We start from the raw sequence: 26,001 nt of genomic DNA on the forward strand, positions 1-26,001 counted from the left end.
ATTATGCTATAAATCATTAAATTGTTATTATGCCATTCCTGAAGAGATAATAGAAATTATTTTACTTTGGTAATTTAGAAACTATTCGCTAAAGGAAACAAATAGTATATGCTTAGAAAACACATAAAAGAAAAGCAATAGATTTAAGAAACTATAGTTTGACTAAAATTTTAATATATACTTTATAATGGCAATAAGAAAGTTTCTAGATCTTTTGTTTCTGAAAAAAATTTTATTAAAGATTTACACGTATTTTTAAAACATGCAACTTTTTATTAATATTATTGATATTAATATTATTTGTATTAAACCGGGAAGTAATACTCTCCCTTAGTTGTTCCCCTGCCAAATCCCATTCTTCAAAAGCCACTAATTTCAATTAATCTCAATTTTTGTTCTTCTGAATGCCAACAGTATAACTCTAAAAAAAAAGCTCATATGGCTATTTTTTAAATTACTAATTTTAAGTTAATGATTGATTCCCCACTAAGCAAGATAAGTAACTTTTAGCACTTTATACATTTACCACTTCTCTCATCAAAGGCTTGTGAAATCATATTTATTTTTGTTTTCTAATAATTTTCAAACTTTAAAGTATATACTTAAACTTCCCTAGTTAAAGCAATTATAACATAGCACATGGGGGTTATGTCATGTTATAAAAACTAAAATATGTTATTCAACGGGTTTGTGAAATTTTACTTCTGATAAAATTTTAAATTGTTGTGGTAGCAATAATAATCTGATTTAGAAAGTTTAAGTAGATCAAACAGTAATTTTCAGCTCTATGAGTCATAAAATAAGTTTTTAAAGGCCAAGACATTTACAAAAAACAAAAAAATTTTAATATTAAATATAATTCTATCAAATTATGAAACAAATTTACCTATATTCCACTGGCATAATCTCAGCAGCAAGATTCTCATAACTTTTTGTAGCAGACGCATCTAAAAAATAACAAAAAATAAATAAGCATTTCAGTATTTCAACTATTTTAAAAAACCCTCCCTCCTCCCCTCCCTCCCTCCCTTCATTTTTCTTTCTTTCGATAGGGTCTCTCTGTCCAAAAACCCAACCCTCCCCTCCCCTCTCCTCTCCTCTCCTTTCCTTTCCCTTCCTTTCCCTCCCTCGCGTGCTCCTTCCTTCCTTCCTTCCTTCCTTGCTTCCTTCCTTCCCTCCCTCCCTCCCTCTTTCTTTCTTTCCTTCTTACCTTCCCTCTCCCTTCCCTTCCCTTTCTCTCTTTCTCTTTTTTTCTCTTTCACACCAAGGCTGGAGTGCAGTGGTGCAATCATAGCTCACCGCAACTTCAAACTCCTAGGCTCAAGTGATCCTCCCACCTCGGCCTCCCAGAGCTAGGACTATAGGCATGTGCCACCATGACAGGTTAAGTTTTTATTTTTTGTTGAATGGAGTCTCACTATGTTGCCCAGGCTGAAACTTTTCTAAATCTAACAAAATTAACCTGTTTGGTTTAGGTGGTCCTGTTGTACTTGCGAACATCGAAGCTCTTCATTTGTTTCTTTCAAAGTATCACACTGCTCAATTAGTCTCTGAAAAGAATTGTTGGTATCAGCAAAGTATTTGATTCTGCCTATAAACAATGTACTTTATGCTTACAATAATTTATCTTAACTAGTTTAATAGTTGTTGCTTAATTTTAAGTGACAATGTTTTAGTTTTAAGAGGCTCATTTTCTATTAAGTTACATAAATAATATGTGTCTTTATACATGGTTTTGACTTCCCCATCAGATAGCTTATCTTTGAACAAAATGAATGCAATTATGTAACAGACGACAGATATGCAACTAGGGTAATAAAAAAGCATGGACTTTGGAGGCATAAAGACCATGGTTTGAATACCAATTTCATCACTTCCTAGCTATATTGTCTTAGGCAACTTATATAACTCTTTGGCTTTAGTATCCACAACTTCAAAATAGGAATACCGATACATAAACCCTTGCAAAGGTGTTCTGAATAACAAAGGTGGTTTAGTCAAGGATCTAGACTATAGGTTGGTGTGTAAGAGATGCTGGAGACTAGTTACTTCTTTTTACCGCTGTTGCGAAACTCAACTGGAAGAAATGATACGTAGTATCCTGGAGGTACACATTGGAGGAAAAACACCATTTCCCAAGGACAGCAAGCTGGTACTTCATATCATTGACTATTTTATTTTAGAGCCTACACCAATGACAAATTTCTAGGTTGCGAACAGAAGGCTCATATTTAAATCATTTTCCCAGAACTTGAAAAGTACTACTGAATATAAAATCATGTATTAAATGCTGTTATGTTCCAAGTCAATAAAAAAGCCCTAATTAGCCCATTATGTGTTTTAAATCAATTTAGCAGTAAACTGGTAACTGATTCAAGGGGTCTGTAGGTGCCTTAAGGATCTCTGATCCCTAAAGTTGGAAATCTAGCAGAAGCAGGCACAAAGACCTCTGTAAATCTGTTCCTCCGTTAACGTAATGCACACACTAGCACATTTGTCATTATCAACTATTTCAGAATTCTGGGAATAAACCAAAGGCCTACAACAGTCTGGTGAGCATTTATTAAAGTAAACCTGCTAAACCTTTGTTAGAACAGCAAGCTCTTTGCTCTTTTAACTTTTCTAACTACTATTCCTGTCTCCCCAGCTCTGCAGTAACCTTGAAAACAAGCAGCCTTTCAATCGCTGTAGCTGTGAAAACCAGCAGCTCTAGCAGCCACCAGAATGGGCACAGACTGGATGGATATGGCGCTCTCTTAAAAAGCCCCATCCACAGAGAATTGTCACTGTTTAACCTGTCTTGCAGCTTCCTAAATCCCATTTATAGGGACTCTTCATGATTTGACCTGATTCACTGCTTGCTCTGCAGGAAGTATTTCCAAGACATTTGGCAAATAGAATCATCGGCAACTGTTTGCCACCACAGATACTGAAGGCTGTGATAATGCCTATGGTACACAAGAGCCTGGCCAAAAATTTGCAAGAAAGATCTGAGAAACAAGATGTCCATAGGAATCTTTAAAAAGCTCTGACATGTTCCCGGAGATCTCGAAGGTCAGCCAAGTACAGGGCTGTGCACATGCCCAGAAAAGACATGAGAGGGCCCGCATTGTCTCAGCACTGGATAAACATGAGGCCCTGAGAAAACAGGAAGGCAAAGGCAGGATTTCAAACTGCCTAAGCACTGAAGGTGTTTTCCAACACACATAATGCCTTTACCAAAGGCTCAAGGCATCTACGCTAATCTCTGACCAATCATGAACTAACCACTGTGGTAACTGAGCAGAGACTTCAGTGGCTACACAATACAAAGAACGCCGGCTTTACAGAATTAGTCCCAAAAAGTCATGTAAAAAAACAAACAGCAACAACAATAAACCCTAAGACTGGAAAAAGTCTGATTTCCAGATTTGAAATTTTATATTATTTTAAATGTCAGATTTTCAACAAAAATACAAAATACATAAAGAAACAGAATAGCCTATACACAGGGTGAAAAAAAAAAAAGTCAACAGAAACAGCCAGTGAGAGTGCTAGTGGGTAGATATACTAGACTAAGACAGAGAGAGCTATTCTAAGTATCTTCAAAGAACTAAAGCAAACCATCTGTAAAGAATTAAAAGAAATTATAGCAATGTCTCACCAAAGAGAGTATAAGAGAATTTATTAAAAAGATATAACTAGAAATTCTGAGTTGAAAAGAACAATAAATGATATAAAAAATTCACTATAGGGGCTGGTTGTGGTGGCTCATGCCTGGAATCCCAGTACTTTAAGAGGCCAAGGTGAAAGGATTGTTTGAGGCAAGGAGTTCAAGACCAACCTGGCCAACATAGTGAGTCCCCATTCTAAAAAAAAAAAAAAAAAAAGCAAAGCAAAACAAACAATTCACACTATGGGAGGCTGAGGTGGGCAGATTTCCAGGAGTTTGACCAGCCTGGGCAACATGGCAAACCCTGTCTCTACAAAAAAAATATATATACAAAAATTAGCTGGGTATGGTGGAGCGTGCTTGTAGTCCCAACTACTAGGGAGACTGAGGCAAGAAGACTGCTTGATGCACAAGGGGTTGAGGCTTCAATGAGCCGTGACTGCACCACTGCACTCCAGCCTGGATGACAGAGCAAGACCATGTCTCAAAAAAAAAAAAAATCACTAGATGGGCTCAGTGCAGACTTCAGCAGAAGAGTATCAGAGAGCTGTAGGACTCCATCAAGTGTGGAATATACACATAACAGGAAACCCAAAAGAGAAAAAATTACTAAAAACTTGCCAAATTTTATGAAAATTTATAAAATTTCCTCATTCTTTAAAAATGGCACATGCATGCAAATGTTTACTGCAGCACTATTCATAATAGCAAAATCATGGAATCAGTCTAAATGCCCATTAATGACAGATTGGATAAAGAAAATGTAGTACATATACACCATGGAATACTATGCAGCCATAAAAAAAGAACAAGATCATGTCTTTTGCAGGAACATGGATGGAGGTGGAGGCTATTATTCTTAGCAAATTAACACAGGAACAGAAAACCAAATACCATATGTTCTCACAAGTGGAAACTAAATGATGAGAACTCATGAACACAAAGAAGGGAACAATAGACACTGGGGTTTACTTGAGAGCGGTGCGTTGGTGGAGAGAGAGGAGCAGAAAAGAGAACTATCAGGTACTGGGCTTAATACCTGGTTGAGGAAACAATCTTTACAACAAATCCCCATGACATGAGTTTACCTATATAACAAACCTTCATATGTATCCCTGAACCTAAAATAAAGTGTTTTTTTTTTTTTTTTTTTTTTTTAAAAAAAAGGTTTGCTTTAATTCTTTGAACTTTCTGAGAATACCTCTCTGTGTTAGTCTAGTATATCCACCCATTAGGACACTTCACTGGCTGTTTCTGTTGACTGCTTCTTGTTGTTGTTGTTTTACCATGTATAGGCTACCCTGTTTCTTTGTATATCTTACATTTTTGTTGAAAACCTGACATTTAAATAAGATAATATTTCAAATCTGGAAATCAAATTTTTTCCAACCTTGGATCATCAATCTACAGTTCTAAGAAATTCAACGAATTCAAAGTAAAATAAACTAAAAAGGATCCACACACCTGGATATATCAAAGTCAAAATGCTGAAAGCCAAGGGCAAAGCGAAAATCTTGAAAGCAGCAAGAGAAAAAGGATTCATCACATAAAAGGAGCCTTAATAAGATTAACAGCAGATTTCTCATCAAATAATGGAGGCCATAACACAGTAGGATGACATAAAATGCTAAAAGAAAAAGACTGTCAAACAAGAATTTTATATCTAGTAATACATCTTCTGAATATGAAAGATGAACTGAAATTTTTCCAAGAGTAAAAAAAACAAAACAGAGAATGTATCATTAGCAGACTCTCTCTATAGAAAAATACTAAAAGGAGTCCTTCAGGTTGAAATAAAAGGACACTACTGAGTAATTTGAATTTAGCCAAAGAAACACCACCAACAAAGGTAACTATATACACAAATATATTTTAATGGCTGGGCGCAATGGCTTATGCCTGTAATCCCAGCACTTTGGGAGGTCGAGGCAGGTGGGTCACAAGGTCAGGAGTTTGAGACCAGCCTGACCAACATGGTGAAACCCCGTCTCTATTAAAAATACAAAAATTAGTCGGGTGTGGTGGCGTGTGCCTGTAATCCCAGCTACTCAGGAGGCTGAGGCAGGAGAATCGCTTGAACCCAGGAGGCACAGGTTGTAGTGAGCCAAAATTGTGTCACCACACTCCAGCCTGGGCAACAGAGGGAGACTCCGTCTCAAAAAAAAAAAAAAAAAAAATATATATATATATATATATATATATACATTTTTTTAAATTAATGTATTTTTAACTCTTTTAGTCTACAATTTAATTTAAAATAGTATACAGTATTAATTATAAAACAGTATTAATGAGTTTATAATATATAAAGATGTAATTTGTATGACAGTAACAGCATAAAGCAGAGGGGAGGAAAAGTTTTTATTTTGGAGTAGTTTTCAGTATACTATTGAAATTAGGTTTACCATTTACTCTAAATGGATTGTTTCAAGGTAAGATGCTAATTGTAATCCCCCATAACAACCGTCAGAAAATAGCTTTTAAAAACTTGTAAAAGAAACTAAGGAACTAAACTGGTATATTGAAAATGTCTAACACAAAAGAAGGCAGTAGTAGAAAAATGGAGGAGAAAAAAAGACATACAGAAAACAAAATAAAATGGTAGACCTAAATGCTATTTTAATTGGTAATTACATTAAATGTAAATGGATTTCAAACTCCAATTGAAAACCAAATACTGGCAGAATCGATTAAAAATGATCTAAGTAAATGCTAGGTGAAAGAAATAGATCTTAGTATCAAAGACCCAATATAGTTTGAAAATAAAAGGGTGAAAAAAATGATGCAAACAGTAACCAAAAGAAAGATACAGGGCTATACTAATATTAAACAAAACAGACTTTAAGATAAATATTGTAACCAGAAAAAAGAGAGACATTAGAAAAATCAATCTATCAGGAAGATATAACAATTACAAACATAAATGAACCTAACAGACCTAAAATACATGAGGTAAAAACTGAGGGAATTAAAGGGAAAAAGAGACGATATAACAACAATTAGAAATATCAGTATCCTACTTTCAATAATACATAGAACTATACACAAAGATTCAAGGTAGAATACTTGAACAATACTATAAACCAACTAGACCTAACTGACATATATAGAATACCTTACCCAACAGTAGAATACACATTTTTTAAAAATCCACATGGAACATTCTGCAGAACAGACCATATGCTAGGCCATAGAACAGGGTTCAATAAATTTAAAAGGACTGAATGCACACAAAGTATGTTCTCTGACCACAATGGAATTAAATAAATCAATGACACAAGGAGATTTAGGATATTCACAAATACGTGAAAATTGAGCAAGATACTCATAAGTAACCAACGTGTCAAAGAAGAAATCATAAGGGAAAAAAAATTCAAAAGAATTAAACAAAAATGCAATATGCCAAAACACAGAATGTAGCAAAATAAATCCTGAAGTAAATTTACAGCTGTATCTATATTAAAAAATCAAGAAAAATTCCAAATCAATAACTTAACTTTCTATCTTAACTAGGAAAAAAAACTTATATACACAGGAATTTGTGTTCCTTTACCAATGAATTATTAAATATTAGAGTAAAAATAAATAAAATAGAGAATAGAAAACAAATTTTAAAACCACAAGTTAGTTCTTTGAAAAGATCAACAAAATTGACAAATCTTTAGCTAAACTAACCAAGAAAAAAAAAACAGAGAAATTCAAATTACAGAAATCACAAATAAAGGAGAGGATATCATTACTTAGCAAAATTCTCGTTTCTCACAGAAATAAAGAAGAAACAACAATAAACAACTGTATGCCAATAAATTAGATAAATTAAACTGACAAATCTCTAGAACGAAACAAACTAGTAACGCTAGCTCAAGAAGTCATAGAATAGCTGAATAGACCTAGAGCAACTAAAAAGATTGAATTAGTAATTTATTAACTTCCTACAAATAAAGCTCAGGCCCAGAAAACTGAACTCCACAAAACATTTAAAAAAGAATTAATACCAATTTTCATGAACTTTCCCAAAACATAAAAAAGCAGGGAAAATTTCTCAACTCACTCTGTGTGGCCAGTGATACTAAAACCAGGTATGTCCTCATAAGAACATTACAAACCAACATCCCTTATAATACCAATGGAAAAATCTTCAATGAAATATTTGCAAACTCAATCTGGCAATATACTTTTTAAAGTATATATTATGAACAAGTAGAATTTATCTCAGTAATGCAAGATCGGTTTAACATGAAAAAATCAATGTAATACATCATATTAATAAAGTACAAATACTATATGTCATCTCACTGATCCAGAAAAAGCATCTGACAAAATCCAATACTCTTTTAGGATAACAGCATGCAACAAACTACGAATATAAGGAAACTTCTTCAACCTTGTAGAGGGCATCCGAAAACAAAAACGAAAACAAAGAACTCACAGCTAGTATCATACATAATGGTGAAAAATTCAATGCTTTTCCCCTAAGATCAGAACCTAAAGAATGGTATCTGTTCATGCCACTTTTATTTAACATTGTACTGACAATTCTAGCCAGTACAACTTAGCAAGAAAAATAAAAATTATCAGAATTGCAAATGAAGAAGTAAAACCAATTCTATTTGCAGAGGTCGTAATCTTATATATAGAAAATCCTGAGAAACTTACCAAAAAACTATAACTAGTAAACAAATTCAAAAAGGATGGAAGATTCATGATCAATGCACAAAACTCCATTAAATTTCCATATATTAGCAGTTAACAAATCCAAAAATGATATTGATAATTTTATTTAAAATAACAACAAAAAGAATGAAACACTTAGGAATACATGTTTAAAAGGTGCCAGTCTTGCACACTGAAAACTACAAAACATTGTTGAAAGACACTTAAGATCTAAATAAATGAAATGATAGCCCACATTCATGGATCAGAAAATTAATACTGTTAAGTGGCAACATTTCTAAATTAATCTATAGATCAAGAAGTTCTTATAAAAATCTCAGCTGCCTTTTTTTTTTGCAAGAATTGACAAGCTGATTTCAAGATTCACATGAAAATGTTAGGGAATCAGAATAACAAAAACAGCCTTGAAGAACAATAAAGTTTGAAAACTCACCCTTTCCAATTTCAAAACTTAACTACAAAACTACAGTAATCAATAATCAATATATGAGTGTGGTACTAGCATAAGATTAGACATAGAGACCAGTAGTAAACCATTAAAAGACCACAAATAAACCCTTACATTTATGGTCAAATGATTTTGTTAAACCTTTTTAATTATTAATAGAGGTTATTTTCTGAGCAGTTTTAAGTTTTTGGAAAAACTGAGCAGAAAATACAGAGTACCTTTATATTCCTCTTATCCTCTTCTCACTCTCAGTCTCCCCTATTATTACTATCTTGCATTTGTGTGGTAATTTGTTAGAATTGATGAGCCAATGCTGATACACTGTTATTAACTAAAGTCCATCATTTATATTGCAGTTTACCCTTTTTGTTATACACCCTATGGATTTTCACGAATGTATAATGACATGTATACACCATTAAAGTATCATGGCCAAGTGATTTTTAACAAGAATACCAAAGAATTCGATGTAGTAAGAATAGTTTTATCAACTGGTGGTACTGGTACAACTGGATATCAACACACAAAAGAATAAAGCCAGATGCCTACCTCACACCATATACAAAATGGATCACAGAGTAAATATAAGAGCTAAAACCATAACACTGTTTAAATGAAAAACACATGGTAAATCTTTGTACCTTAGGTTACACAATGTTTTTTTTTTTAGAAACATCACCAAAAAAGGACAAGCAACAAAAGGAAAAACAAGTAACTCTGATCTCATCAAAATGTAATACTTGGTGCTGCAAACTATATCATCAAGAAAGTGAGATGACAACACATAGAATACAAAAGAAACCTGCAAATCATATACCTGACAAGGAACTTGTATCTAGAATATATAAAAAACTATTTCAACTCAATAATTAAAAAGCATATAACCTAAGTAAAACATGGGCAAAGGATTTGAAGAGACATTTTTCCAAGGAAGATATACAAATGGCTAATAAGTACATAAAAGATGCTCAACAACATTAGTCAGTAGAGAAATGCAAATCAAAAACACAACGACATGCCATTTTATATCCACTAAGATAGCTAAAATCAAAAAGATAATAGGTGATGATAAGGATGTGAAGTTAAACATGGTTACCATATGACCCATCAATACCATTTCTGCATATATACTCAAGAAAAATGAAAACATAACTAAATAAAAATTTGTACATAAACATTCATAGCAGCATTATTCATAATAGCCAAAAAGTAGAAACAACCCAAATGTTCATAAATTGGTGAATGGATAAACAAAATACCGTATATCCATACAATGGGGCATTATTCGGCAACAAAAAGGATATAGCACTGATACATGCTACAACAAGGATGAACCTTGCAAGAGTCAGTCACAAAAGTCACCAAGTGTATGATTACATATTCTAGAAAGACTAGGAAAATCTGTAGATAGCAAGTAGATTAACAGTTGCTAAGAGTAAGGCTGGGGGATTAGAGTGCAAGGTAAATGGTGATGGGCGTGAGGTTTCTTTTTAGAGTGATGGCAGTGTTCTAAAGTATGATTACGATGATGGGTAATATAACTTTGTGAATACACTAAAAACCACTGACTTGTATACCTTAGGTGAAATTTATGGTATGTAAATTAAATCTTAATAAAGCCATCGCAAAATTATTATCCATGGTCCTTGATCCCAAGCAACTGACAGTCTAGAATTAGAAAATATTCATTGAGACTTATGACCTTGGCTCTACCATTTCATCTACAATTGTGAAGAAAACTAAAAAAATTGAACGAAGATGTAAGTCATTTTTACAAGACAATTTTATGTCAAAAAATTCAATCTGGAGGAAGACAGAACTGGTAGACATCACCACAATTATAGAAACAGCAATGGCATTACAAAACTAAAAGAACAATGAAATATTCCTTATCAATTATATCTATGTTTACCTCTTTTTCCTTAAGTAAAGCTTCATGTTTTTCTTCAAGCCGCTTCATTTCAAACGCTAGCGTGTCTGCCCTCTTGGATTCGGAGGAAAGTTTAACGTGAAGATCTTGAACCTAATGTCAGAAACAAAAGGAAAAAAAGTCCTTAAAAGTATAAAAGTGTACAAATCTCGATAATCTTTCAGAATTGAGTAAATGAAAAACTGATTAGGAATAAATATCAACACTAAAATTGCAGTCTAATTCTAAATACTTGTGGAAAATAACACATAGATAAGAATTAACATAAAACTAAAAATATTCAAATAATAGTTTTGCCAAAAAAATTAAAAGTCAGCCTCCTAATGTTTAGTAAACAGCAAAACAGAATTTAGCTTATGGCTCCATTCTCTAAGGCATTAACCCTGCTTACCAGAAGTGCTAATAAACAATAAAATCTCAAAAGAAAAAATAATTTCAGAAGGTAGTAAAAAGGTAAAAGACCCAGATAACTCAAACTCAATTATCAATCCTTGAATTAAAATTAAAGAAATTCATCAGAGTAAGTTCATAGCTTATTATATGCAATGCTTCTCAATTTCTTTACCATTCTTAAGAAATCAAAAGGAATAACAAAGTTAAACTCTTACAATTTTATCAATTAAAAATTAAGATGTTTCTTACCTGCCTTTTGTATGTTTCTAATTGTGTACGTGCTGCATTTGCTTTTTTTAATTCTTCTTCTAAGCTGACTGTATTATGCATATACATCATGTTGGTTTCCTGTAAAGTTTTCACCTGCTTGCGAAGGTCATTCAGATCTTGTAGCTTCTGACGATATATCTCAACTGTTGACTCCAGTTTATTTGCCTTATCAGAAGTAGCCCTATAATAATAAAGACTAAGCATTACTGTATAAAAACTAGTATATACTCATAAGTTTACTCTGGCTATAAAATGAATCCTCCAAACTATCACAAAAAAGAAAAAAGTAAATGTGAGTGAGTGAGAAGAGGAAATTGTAAACTTTGTAAGAACTTTGGAAACAGACTCCAGCCTAAATCCATTTAAAGTTCAACCTCTTTGGTAAAAAGCCATCAAAATAAAAATGCTTCAAATCTGACACACTAAATTATCAAACTGTTTCATATATTAGCACAATGAATAAAAAATAATGATTTTGTACATAAAATTAAACAACTCAGCTGCTCTGCAGCTTACAGGCCAACCTTCCTTTGTGTATAACATTCAGCATAGTTTCCTTTTAAGTATTTGACTTAACTGTATTTAGGATGTTGACTAAATTTATAAACTTGTCAGGCAAAGCACTTCCCTTTGGAGTTGTGCTTACCTGACTTAAATATATAAATAAACGAACAAACAAATAAACCAAATCACTTCACTATCACAAGCAGGTCCAAATTAATGGTTATACAAATTTTGTTTCAAATAAGTATTAAGAACTACAAAAAATAATTAAGAAAAATTAACAAAAAAATATAAAGATCACTTGGACAGACTGTTCACTGAGTAACATTTCACATGAAAAAAGTAAATATAAACTTTATATTGCCAAATGACAATCCTCCCCACAAAAAAGTTAGGATTCTTGCCTATATTTGATCTATAGTTTATCAAATGTCAAAACACAGATTGAGAATACATTTCCTTACACAAAAATTTCACAAAATATGATAGGTACAAGGAGGTCAAGTTAAATGTATCTATAAGTACTCCATTTATACAATTTTAATTAAAGGTCTCATTTTGGGTTTATGGGTTCTAATGTGAAAATGTCGTAATAAAAATTGAGTATTATCCATGAACTGCAAGCCCAAACAACAAACATAAAAGAAGTTAAAACTATCAGCCTGGATTAAAAACTGATCAGTACTTGATATACAGGAATAACCCTATGAATCCCTGATTAAAATATGAAATACTCAAATTGACTAAATAGCTCAGAAATGGCATAATTATATTTTTTAAGACATGCCATACCTAAGAACATCTATTTCATCTTTCAGGGCTCTTGTTTCTTCCGCAAGACTAGTCAATTCATCATTCCTATGCTGGAATTCGATTAGCTGCTTTTCAAGTTCTTCACAGTGAACACGGTAATCATCTTTTGCAGCTTCAAGCCTTGAACAAATAAAAAAGTAAGTATTTATAACTTCCATGATTTGTTATAATTATATAATTATATTATAACTTGCATGACTATATATGCAAATGCATATATAACACTCAACACAATAAAATATATGATGAATAAAATATGTATCAATAAATGCCAAAAGATTGAAATATCATGGAACATGTTCTCTAATAATAAAGGTTAATTAAATGAGAAATCAGTCGCAATAAGAAGTCTAGAAACGCTTTAAATCTTTATAAATTAAACAACATATTCCTAAATAACCCACAAGTCAAGAAAAAAATCACAACGGAATTTAGAAAATGTTTCAAACTAAACAATAACAAAAAGACAAGCAATCAAATTTGGGGGACAACAGTAAACCAGTGCCTCTCAGTTGTAAAGATTTATGTTAGAAAGAAAGAATGAAAGAAAGAAAGAGAGAGAGGGAGGGAGGGAGGGAGAGAGGAAGGAAGGAAGGAAGGAAGGAAGGAAGGAAGGAAGGAAGGAAGGAAGGAAGGAAGGAAGAAGGAATAAAATCAATGATCTAAGTTTCAACTTTAAGAGGCTAGAAAAAGAATAGAAATTTAAATCCAAAGTTAAGTATAAAGAAATAAATCTAAAACTAATAATATAGAAAGCCAATAAAGGATGTTTGAAAAGATTAAGAAAACTGATGAACCTCTAGCAAGAATGATCAAGAAAAAGGAAAGAAAACCCAAGCAATATCAGGAATGTAAAAGGGTATATCATTACATCTGCCAGAGTCATTATAAGGATAAAAAAAGAATATTATGAACAACTTCATGTCGATAAATTCAACAACTTAAATAACCATATACACTGAATTTTAAGGATAAGAAGAGAATATTATGAACAACTTCATGTCAATAAGTTCAACAACTTAAATAAACATATACACTGAAAAATACAACTTACCAAACTGAACACAAGATGAAATAGGAAATCTGAAAAGCCCTATGACCATTAAAGAAATTAAATTTGTCAGTAAAAACCCACTCACAGAGAAAACCATAGGTCCAAATTGTGTTACCGATAAACTGTATCAAAATTTCAGAAAGAAATAACAACATTTTTACATAAACTCTTCCAGAAAATAGAAGAAGAGAGAATATGCCTCAGTTATTCTATGAGACTAGTAGAACTCTGATAACAAATCCTGAACAAGACATTACAAGAGACAAAATTCAGACCAATGTCTATTATAAAGACAGTTATAAAAATTCTTTCGAATTATTAACTGAATCTAGTCACATATACAGGATAATAAAATATGAACAAAGTGGTTTATCTCCAGAATGTAGGTTTTTAACATTCAAAAATCTATCAATATATTACAAGAATGAAGAAGAAAAACTACACCATCTTTTCAAGATGCAGAAAAATCATCTGACAAAAATCAACACCCAATCATGATTGAAAAAAAAAAAAAAACTTTTAGCAGGGTGGAAACAAGGGGAATTTCCTCAATCTGACAGAAAGCACATCGAAAAATTCTACAGCTAGCATCATACTTGATGGATCCTAATTGCACACGATCCCTCTAAGACCAGGAAAAAAGCAATGATGGCTGCTCTTGCAACAAGGCAAGGAAAATAAATATAAGACAGAAATAATGAAAGGAAGATGTAAAGTTCTATTAACAGATTAAATGACTGTAGATTCTATAGTCTGTGTTCCTCTAAAATTTATGTTGAAACCTAATCCTTATTGTGGTGGTATTAAGAGGTGAGGCCTTTTGGGAAGTGATTAAGTTATGAGGGCTCTGTCCCCTTGAATGGGATTAGTGCTGTTATGAAAGAGGTTAAAGGGACCTAAGGATTCAGCAAGAGGAAGCCATCTTGGAAGCAGAGGGCAATCCCTCAAACAAACACTGAATCTGCTGGTACCTTGATTTTGGAGTTCCCAGTCTTCAGAACTGTGAGTGGTAGATTTCTGTTGTTCATAAATTACCCTGTCTAAGGTATTTTGTTTAAGTACCAGGAATGAACTAAGGATTTTTTTTTTTTTATCTAAACAAACCACCAGCTCAGTCAGTTAATTTAGAAACTTTGCAAGATATAAAAGTTTCAATATATTTAAGATACAAGTTTCAAGATGTAAGATCAAAGTTTCAATATATAATTGTACATCTATCTACAGATTAGCAGCAAATTTTCACAATAATTCTGAATTTGCATTTACAATAGCATCAAAAACAAAATACTTGGGTAAAAAATTAACGAAAGACATACAAGACTTCTATGCTGGAAACAATACAGCACTGCCGAGTGAAATTAAATACTTAAATAAACGAGACTACATTCATAGACAGGAATTCTCTATATATTTAAGATATCAATTATACAATCCAAATGATAATCCTGAAAAGGTTTTTAATAGAAACTGACTAGCTGATTCTCAATTTTATGGGAAAATGCTAAAGACTTAGAATAGCCAAAACAAATTTTGAAAAAGAAAGAACAAAATTGGAATACTTACACTACCAGATCTCAAAAGTCATACACTAAAACCATAGTAATTAACATAGTGTCATACAGGCATAAATTTACTAACAGAAATGAAATGAGAGTCCAGCAAAAGATCCCAATTTTAATGGTTATATCATTTTTCACAATAATGTGAAAATAACATGGCTTATAAGAGAATGTCCTCACTCTTAGGAAATATGCACTGAATATACAGGGGTAAAGAGACATGTGTCCAACTTTCTCTCAAATGGTTCAGATAAAAATATGCAAATTATATGACTATATACAGAGACTGCTAAAGCAAATGGAGAAAACTGTAAAATAATTGTTGAATCTGAGTAAAAGGTGTAAAGAAGTTCCTTGTAGTATTCTTGTAACTTTTTTAGTGAGTTTGAAGTTATATCAAAATTAAGTAACAAAAAAATATGTATAGTACAATTAGAGTGCCTGTCCTCAAGGTCTTAGAGTTCATGGCTCAGTGGTAAGCACACAAAAGATAATCAATGTATATTAAAGGTAAGAATACATGACTTTGTTAAAGAAATATACAAGTTAAAATGAAAAGCATCTACTTGGCTTACGATTTACATTTTTGTCCATTTATTACAGGGTTACCTATCTTATTTGAGAAACTCCCCATTCTCCCGAGGTTTCAGCAATCACTCCCTTGAACTCCTATTGGCTTTCCTATGGCCTTGATTTGGTCCTTAACACATATTTAAATGGTTTTGTTTTTATGTGTATCTCCCACTTCCTAACTGGATGTTAGCCCTGTGATAACAAGAACCACTTATACCATTTGGTATTTTCAGGAGCTTAATCAGTATCATAAAGATGCTTAATAATTAGTTGTTAATACTGTGACTTTTTGCTACTAGTATAATAGACAGAACTCCATAAAATGATTTCCATTAAAAATGCTACCTGAAGTTTTCTTCCTGTAATTGTTCTAGTTGTAATTGTGCATGAAAATACTTTTTTGCAACCACTGTGTTTGGATCATCAAAAGAGCCATCCAACTGGTCAAGTTTTTCATTCATCATCTCATTTTCAGAAACCAGTGAATTCTTTTCATCTTGAAGTGTAGTCACCTAAGAAACAAATACACACACATAAGCACCAGTAGAAAAAAAAAAAACAAATAAAAACTCTTATTAGATCTAGAATTCTGGATTCTAGATCTGACTAAGCCATTAAATAGCTCGGTCTGTCATACTAGATGAGTTCTAAGGATCCTTCTGGATGCAGAATTCAGAGTCTAGGAGATGTAAGTCAAACAAAAGAAATCAAATCAATACACATACGGAGAAAACAGAGTAACTATATCCTTAAAATGCTATGCCTGCCTTTGTTTGGGGAAGAAAATGTTTTCAAGTCTCTAAAATTTGATACACAAATGAAACTTCAAAAAATTAATTTGTCTCCTCTTTTAGGTATAAACTAATTTATAGAATGATGTCACCTACTAAGCCAAAATATACACACATATGTTCAAAGTTATCATGATAGGTTGAGTATAAAATTATCAGTCACATATCACATATTCAAGAAATAAGCACATTTGGTTAATGTATCAATAACAAAAAACTGTTTTCCATTTGCACATTTAAGCTATTTGCTTATGATTTAAAATGAATAAAAACATCTTAGTATAGAGCCACATCAATATCAGTACCTGGAGCAATTTTTTTTACTCATATTTTTAAAACATGCATGATTTTCTCTCCTGGTTCTACTTCTTTTCCATTTAAAAACATCTTTAAAAATGTATAGCTAATGCTGTGTCTTTTGATAAGACCAGAAGTTTTACATATGATTAAGAATTAGTTTGAAAAACCATTGATTAACCTATTCTGATTTCCAATGTATTATTGAACAAGTTTGCTATCCATATTTTCAAAACATGTAATTCAATCCAGTTATGAAAATATGACTACACATTGACAGAAAGAACTAATAGGAAATTAACATCAAGTGATTGCCCTGAACACAGTATTATAGGCAAGTTACTGTCTTCTAAATGACGAATACAAAGTCTGGGAAACTGTCCCTGGGCAGACAATATAAAGAAATAACTTTCTATTCCTAAATTCAATGCATGCATCCATACCTATTATGTAAGCTGTTTAGTGACTACTATTACCTGTCATGCATAATAATTCTAAGTGATTCAGATACAAAAAATAATAAAGAGTTTCTGCCCTTAAGACCTTTACAGTAGAAATGTAAACAATTATGTAAAAGATGTTGAAGGTGCTTTGATAGAAGTACACTATAGGGCAAGGGTAGGGCACAAAGAAAAGAATATCTCATTCTAGGTTGAGTGTAGGGGCTGTCAAAAAATGACTGAGAGGAAAAACAACACTCTCAGTCATCAAAACTGGGTAGGACTCCTCTAAAAAAGAATAGGACCGAGGGCAAATTTTAGTTTTGAACACCGAGATTGGTGAATAACCAATCTTGCTCCTATCCATATGCTTCAACGTGGCTCCAGAGCCATTTCTGGCACAGACATGAGTAAGGAGGGTGCGAGACAGGCACATTCCTTTTTCCCATCCCAGAACCGTGACTTGGAGCACTGGGTAGGGGTTCCAGGTATCTCTTTCAACAAGCTCTCATAGTGATAAGTTCAATCTGCACCTGTCTCTGCCTCTCTGTATTTGGGATTTCTGCACTTTTCACCTAAAACCAGATCACATATCCTTCATTATTTGTTACAAACACATAATTCTTTAAATGCAGAATTTTGTGTTCTTTATTGAGTAAGAATTTCTCAGAAGACCGTACCTAGATCCTACGAGAGAATAGTTATACCTGAATGGCTCAATCTTCTGTTTTTCCTATGAGGTGTTTTACAGGGTGAATATGATCCTATTTAAAATGAACACATTTCAGGTACTTTACATGTGTTTGAAGGTGTATGTTACAATATGTAGTTAGGAAAGGTGCAAAGGAGAACAGATTAAATTTCCCCTACTTGAGACACTTACTTCATTCAAATACAGAGGACTAGTTTTTACAGATGAAGTTAGAAGACCTGAATTCTAGTGCTCCCACTGCCCTAAGTGACTAGTCACCCTAACCAAGTCTTTTCCTTTTCTTTATCTGCAAACGCTTGAGGGTTAGAAGCATTATCCAGCCCTGTCATTTTAGATATTTACTTCCTCTAGCAAGAATAATGCTACCACACCTTTGCTCCTTGCCCTTACACTTTTCAGAGAATCAACTACAAATTTAGCTCATTATTCAAACAAAAAAATGCCATTTACATACAGCATATTATGAAGGTACACTTAACCTTCTGTACACCTTTTTCTAGACTTATTGCATAATATGCACATTTGTATTTTGATGTAACAGTAACATCATATGCAAACAATATACATAGCACTTCTGTGCCAGGCTCTAAGTGCTATATAGATGAACTCATTTAACCCTCACGACCTCTCTGGGAGATATATGCTATCATCACTCCATTTCTCAAAAGAGAAAACTGAAGTACAGAATAATTAAGTAATATGCCTGGAGCATATAACCTAGTCATATGACCAGGTTCTGAATGTAGGTAGCCTGGTTTGACAATCTAACCTCTTAACCATTAACTATTGTTGCTCATGCCAAGTTTATTTTAACATACATGTGCATATGAATACAAGATTATATACACACGTTTATATATACATACATGTTAGCAAAAATTTGCCATGAGAGACTGCATACATATATATGAACATGTACTTGAATCTACTGGGAGGGGAAGTGTCAGGCACCACTTAATACTTCCATAAATTACCTCTATTTAATCTTCACATACACAATATGAAGTAGAAACTTTAATTTTCCCATTTTACAAAAATGAAAACTGAGTCCTTATCTAAATAATTGAAATTTTACAATTAGTAGAGTGATTTTCTCAAAGAAAGTTAAGCTAGCAAATTTCAATGATCAGAGAAAAATATTTATGAAATTCATGCTTGAATATTCAAGCCTCTAAGAAATCCTTTTAATGTTACCTCCATGAAGTGAAACCTAATCTACAAAACATAGTGCCAACTAATTAATTACAATAAAAAACTTCTGTAAACTTAAAGAGGAAGTTTTTCTCAGCTCAGGGTTTTTTCCCATACCTGCATATCCAATTCTTCACATCTTTGCCTCAGCTCTTCTTTTTCTGCTAGTGCTTCCTGAAGTTCTTCCAAGGCTCTTTTAAGCTGAAATACAAAGTGCCCTAAATCTTAGTAAATCGTGTTTTGACACAAATATAGAAAAACAGAGAAATATACTCTTCTCACAACACACATATACACTGATATGGGAAATTATTTTTTAAATTTACCTAATAACAAATGAGTCTTACAACAAGAGAATTTTAGGCCAATATCCCTGATGAACATCGATGTGAAAATCCTCAATAAAATACTGGCAAACCGAATCCAGCAGCACATCACAAAGCTTATCCATCACCATCAAGTTGGCTTCATCCCTGGGATGCAAGGCTGGTTCAACATATACAAATCAATAAATGTAATAAACCACATAAACAGAACCAATGACAAAAACCACATGATTATCTCAATAGGTGCAGGAAAGTCCTTCAACAAAATTCAACAGCCTTTCATGCTAAAAACTCTCAAAAAAACTAGGTATCAATGGAACATATCTAAACATAATAAGAGCCATTTATGACAAAACTACAGCCAATATCATACTGAATGAGCAAAAACTGGAAGTATTCCCTTTGAAAACTGGCACAAGACAAGGATGCCCTCTCTCACCACTCCTATTCAACATAGTATTGGAAGTTCTTGCCAGGGCAATCAGGCAAAAGAAAGCATTAAAGGGTATTCAAATAGGAAGAGATGAAGTCAAATTGTCTCTGTTTGCAGATGACATGACTGTATATTTAGAAAACCTCATTGTACCAGCCCAAAATCTCCTTAAGCTGATAAACAACTTCGGAAAAGTCGCAGGATACAAAATCAATGTGCAAAAATCACAAGCATTCCTATGCACCAATAACAGACAGCCAAATCATGAGTGAACTCCCATTCACAATTGCTACTAAGAGAATAAAATACTACGAATACAACTTACAAGGGATGTGAAGGACCTCTTCAAGGAGAACTACAAACCACTGCTCAAGGAAATAAGACAGGACACGAACAAATGGAAAAACATTCCATGCTCATGGATAGGAAGAATTGATATCGTGAAAATGGTCTTACTGCCTAAAGTAATTTATAGATTCAATGCTATCCCCATCAAGCTACCACTGACTTTCTTCACCGAATTGGAAACAACTACTTTAAACTTCATATGGAACCAAAAAAGAGCCCACATAGCCAAGGCAATCGTGTGCAAGAAGAACAAAGCTTGAGGCATCACATTACCTAACTTCAAACTTTACTACAAGGCTACAGCAACAAAAACAGCATGGTACTGGTATCAAAAAAGATACATAGACCAATGGAACAGAACAGAGTCCTCAGAAATAACATCACACATCTACCACCATCTGATCTTTGATAAACTTGACACACACAAGCAATGGGGAAAAGATTCCCTATTTAATAAATGGTGTTGGGAAAACCGGCTAGCCATATGCAGAAAACTGAAACCGGACCCCTTCCTCACACCTTGTACCAAAATCAACTCAAGATAGATCAAAGACTTAAACATAAGAACTAGGACCATAAAAATCCTAGAAGAAAACCTGGGCAATGCCATTCAGGACATAGGCATGGGCAAAGACTTCATGTCTAAAACCCAAAAGCAATGGCAACAAAAGCCAAAATTGACAAATGGGATCTACTTAAACTAAAGAGCTTCTGCACAGCCAAATAAACTATCAGAGTGAACAGGCAACCTACAGAATGGCAAAAAATTTTTGCAATCTATCCATCTGACAAAGGGCTAATATCCAGAATCTACAAAGAACTTAAACAAATTTACAAGAAAAAAGCAAACAACCCCATTAAAAAATGGGCCAAGGATATGAACAGACACGTCCCAAAAGAAGACATTTATGCAGCCAACAGACATATGAAAAAATGCTCATCATCACAGGTCATTAGAGAAATGCAAATCAAAACCACAATGAGATACTATCTCACAACATTAAAAAGTCAGGAAACAACAGATGCTGGAGAGGTTGTGGAAAAATAGGAACGCTTTTACACTGTTCTTCAGAGTGTAAATTAGTTTAACCATTGTGGAAGACAGTGTGGTGATTCCTCAAGGATCTAGAACTAGAAATATCATTTGACCCAGCAATCCCATTGCTGGGCATATACCCAAAGGATTATAAATCATTCTACAATAAAGACACATGCAAACGTATGTTTACTGTGGCACTATTCACAATTGCAAAGACTTGGAACCAACCCAAATGTCCATCAAAGATGGACTGGATTAAGAAAATGTGGCACGTACACACCATGGAATACTATGCAGCCATAAAAAATGATGAGTTCATGTCCTTTGCAGGGACATGGATGAAGCTGGAAACCAACATTCTCAGCAAACTATCGCAAGATCAGAAAACCAAACACCACATGTTCTCACTCGTAAGTGGGAGTTGAACAATAAGAATACATGGACACAAGGAGGGGAGCATCACACACCAGGGCCTGTAGGGGTGGGGGGCTAGGAAAGGGATAACATTAGGAGAAATACCTAATGTAGGTGATGGGTTGATGGGTGCAGCAAACCACCATGCCACATGTATACCTATGTAACAAAACTTCACGTTCTGTGCATGTAACCCAGAACTTAAAGTATAATAATAATAAAAAAAAAATGTGTCTTTGTGTGAATTATATTTACATGACCTCATTAACATTGAAGGCTATGGTCCCACAGAACTAAATTTTATGTAAATCCCTGCAAAATATTTTTACAAGTATTAGAGAAGGCATTGTTTAGTTTTATTAAAGAAAAAAAGTTTAGGAAAAAACACAGCATGTTTACATTTAAATAAATTATTTCTTTAAACATTTTCTTTTGAAATACTTGAGATGACTGGTGACACTCATAAAAGAAGTGTCTAAAAATATAACAGAAAAAGTACTTAATGCATTTGTCTCTCCTCTTACCCTTTACTCTATCACCCAGATTAGGTTATAAATGGGAGAAGAGTGTCTTTTCCCCCTGTAAAACAGTCCTGAAGGAAAGGAGCCTTGAGTACAGGGCCTTTGAGCTGTTTCTTCAATATCAAGTGAGAGGATAGCAACAGCGAAAAAAAATACATTATTAGATAAATTAAAACTTAGCAGAGTTTGTTTTTAATTGTCCTCTATTTCACTGTGTAACCATATAGCATGGTCCAAATATACAGGTGTCAGAAGGAATGTTCAATGCCACTCAAGTCTTTCAACATGATCATAAAAACCTCTGGAGACCAAGACCACTTCCATTCAATTGGGATCTTGCAGAAGAATAAACTACATTTCATGGAAGAAAATATTATTGTATATGCTCTCTTTGTAAGCCTTATGAGAGTAATTGGCAAAGAAACCCTAACATTGCTTTCAATATTTTTCTTCCATACTAAAATACTCACTTGTTGCTCCAATTCTCCAACAGCATCATTTGGAGGAGAGCTCAATATTTCTTTACTCATCAACTAGGAAATTAAAATAATAAAATTAAGTATAATAATGTGATGTTTATGAAGTAAAATATATTTTCTTGAAAGGATAGTAAAATGATTTATATTTAGCTTTTCCTTGCCTTAATTTGAGGATCCTTAGAACACTATTCAGATAAAAACTTTATTAGAGGTTTAACTTAGTAACACAAATTCAAACATATTAGTGAGAACACTATAAGTAAACTGTGCTTAAAATACATAGATATATTCAAAATACTTGTGTACTGAAAAATTTCAGTACAAGTTCTAAAAGACATATTACTGATGAAGAGTGAACACATTAAATAATTTTTAAAGGGATTCATATACATTATAAGTTAATACTTTTTAAATGCAGCCTTTTTGAGAAGTCATTTTAAAAGTAGGAGCTACGCTTATATGAAAAAAAGATCCTGTAAAATAACTCTTTGAGATGAAAGGCAGATTTACTTATGTACAGGGATGCTCTGAATCCAAACCAACAATGCAAACTCAGGGAGTACAGACTACCAAAGTCCTGTATGATGTCTCCCTCTAAGTCATGCCCCTTCCAAACTCTGCTTTTCCTGAGGTGTCCTCTGCAATCCATCTCTTTTAGGCTGATATTAAGAATCAACACTGCACCACATTATTCTGAATCCTTCCTGGCTCCACTTAGATAACTAGACTAGCTTTAATCCAACTTACCTGGCTCTAAAACCTAAGTACCACTGTATTTGCTCACAGATCTTACATTTTGAAAATGCATATGGTATATATAAATGAAAAATTCAGGAAAGATTGTTACAACTGGAAGAAAAAAAAGAAAAACTGTCTGGTGAGAGACTGTTTATCCTACGTTTCCTGCTTAGTTGAAGTTATTTAAAGGAAGGGTCCCCAGCCCCCAGGCCACAGACTGGTACCAGTCCAAGGCCTGTTAAAACTGGGTTGCACAGAAGGAGGTGAGTGGCAGGCAAAAAAGCATTATCACCTGGACTCCACCTGCTGTCAGATCAGTGGCAGCATTAGATTCTCGTAGGAGCAAAAACCCCACTGTGAACACTTCTTATGTGAATCTAATGCCTGATTATCTGAGGTGGAACAGTTTCATCCTTAAACCTTCCCCCCGCCTGCCACCCCATGTCTGTGGAAAAATTGTCTTCCACAAAACTGGTCCCCGGTGCCAAAAAAGTTGAGGACCACTGATTTAAAGAGACTTGACAATATTAATTTATTAACCAGCTTTTAAAATGCAGAGGTACTAAAATTGGGCTTAAAGGCCTTTTAAAATATTTTTGGGGGTAAAAAAGGAAGACCCACTAGCTAAGGGTAAGTAAACTCACAACAAACAGCAAGTTTATAAAAAGAAAAGCATAAAGTATGAAAAGTTTTATATAATTTGGTTTAGGATTTTTATACTCATAGGAACATGATATAACTTACCTCTTGAATAGCAGTCATGACCACATGTTGAACAGACTCTTCCAGTGTCATTATATTTTGAATATGTTCTATGATTTAAAAAAATCAAATCTGAAAAAAAATCTACTCTTTACACATAGTACCTTAGCCATCAAATTAATAGAGTATAAAAATTCATTTACCCACAGACAATCCTTTATGTAAATACATTATTTGTCCACCAGTATGTCTTCCTTCCTCACCAAGATAAACTGAGTATTGTTAACCAAGCGAATTCATTCTTCAAGACTGAGATTGTTGCAGTCAGTACCTTGAAATCATTTTAAAAACCAATTCATACGGCAAAACACAAGTGTGAAAGCTTTTAAAAAGTTATGTATCTAGGAATTGAATTCCTTTTAAAAATGGACAAAATTGCTCAATAGTGCTTAGAAGTAAATTATGAAAATATTACATATATTAAAATTTTTAGGATGCAACAAAATAATCACTTTAAGGCAAAATTACCACTTAAAATGTCAATTATAGCTTAGAAAAGGAACAGCTGATTAATTCACAAGAAAAATGAATGAGATAAGAGGACAACAAAATTAAATAGTAAAAACAAAATAGAATCAAAGCCAAAAGTTGGCTCTTTAAAAAAGACTAATGAAACTTACAAACCTGGTTAAGATTAAGTAAAAATAAGTTACAAATAACCAGCAATTAAAATATTAAGGCATTAATGAAAAAATAAAAAGAATCACAATTACAACAAAAAATTACTAGATTTATAAATAAATTACTACTTGTGAATTTGTGATTAAATATTTAGAGAAGTTTTAACCTTCCATGAGCAAACGTCCCTGCCTTTATGAAAAACCCAATATATAGATCTTTAACTTTATTTATAAGTGAGACATAAAAGCCTATAGAGAAGTACTGGTTTGTCCTAGAGAAAAACTTCTAGTAAATAGTCGAGATGGACTAATATAAAAATTCTCTGACACCTAGTCACTGTCCTTTTATAATTGATAAACTACAATTAATTTCATGTATTTTGTTTTATTTTTCTTTCAGAGTTTGTAGGTAAATTTATCCCAACTTATATCCTTTCTTCATTAGTTAGACAATGCTGAATGTTTTCCAAGGCCCTGGCTTGAAGTATTTTGCATTTTGCAAACTTAAGCACTCAACATTATTCTTTCATAAAGGTGGTGTACTAAGAACAAGTTTGGATGAATCATGCAAAAAAACATCAGCGTCAAAAGTCTCACCACCCAAACAGATTAACGCCCTCAAGGGAAGGAGGTCTGGGCCTGTTCAGTTCATCATTCATCATTACATGCAACCAAATATAACCCTTTCGTACTCAGCAAAATATGGATCACTGTGTTTGGATATACCAATATAATGCATCAATTCCATTTATATCATTAGACCACTTATCTGGAGGATATATTGGACAGATATGCTTCTGAAAAGAGCAGAATATTATCTGAAGAAACTTGAATTATAAATGAGTAGCTGAATATTTATGAAAACTGAATCCACATAAGGTTCTTACATGTAAAATAGACATAATGTATCAAATGAATAAGCACAATTTTTATTGAATATCCACTAACTCTTATGTACTGGGTATATTAAACTAATTAAACTAAAATACATTTAATTTAGCCACTGAATATGAATACCAG

General features: G+C 33.2%; 1 protein-coding gene across 2 annotated transcripts in view; it reads right to left on the bottom strand.

Moving 5' to 3' along the window:
* Nucleotides 1-26,001, bottom strand: part of HOOK1 (hook microtubule tethering protein 1) — a 57,615-nt gene that overhangs the window by 12,998 nt on the left and 18,616 nt on the right. For both annotated transcript variants that reach the window (XM_063613859.1, XM_063613858.1), the window contains exons 7-15: nucleotides 24,344-24,411; nucleotides 22,853-22,915; nucleotides 19,419-19,502; nucleotides 16,216-16,382; nucleotides 12,664-12,804; nucleotides 11,347-11,548; nucleotides 10,687-10,797; nucleotides 1,463-1,550; nucleotides 887-947 (exon numbers count right to left, since the gene is read on the bottom strand). In XM_063613859.1, coding sequence (XP_063469929.1) covers nucleotides 887-947; nucleotides 1,463-1,550; nucleotides 10,687-10,797; nucleotides 11,347-11,548; nucleotides 12,664-12,804; nucleotides 16,216-16,382; nucleotides 19,419-19,502; nucleotides 22,853-22,915; nucleotides 24,344-24,411 — 985 coding nt within the window. The remainder of the gene's footprint in view (nucleotides 1-886; nucleotides 948-1,462; nucleotides 1,551-10,686; nucleotides 10,798-11,346; nucleotides 11,549-12,663; nucleotides 12,805-16,215; nucleotides 16,383-19,418; nucleotides 19,503-22,852; nucleotides 22,916-24,343; nucleotides 24,412-26,001) is intronic.

The sequence above is a fragment of the Symphalangus syndactylus genome, chromosome 19 (assembly GCF_028878055.3).
Source record: "Symphalangus syndactylus isolate Jambi chromosome 19, NHGRI_mSymSyn1-v2.1_pri, whole genome shotgun sequence".
Taxonomy (NCBI): Eukaryota; Metazoa; Chordata; class Mammalia; order Primates; family Hylobatidae; genus Symphalangus; species Symphalangus syndactylus.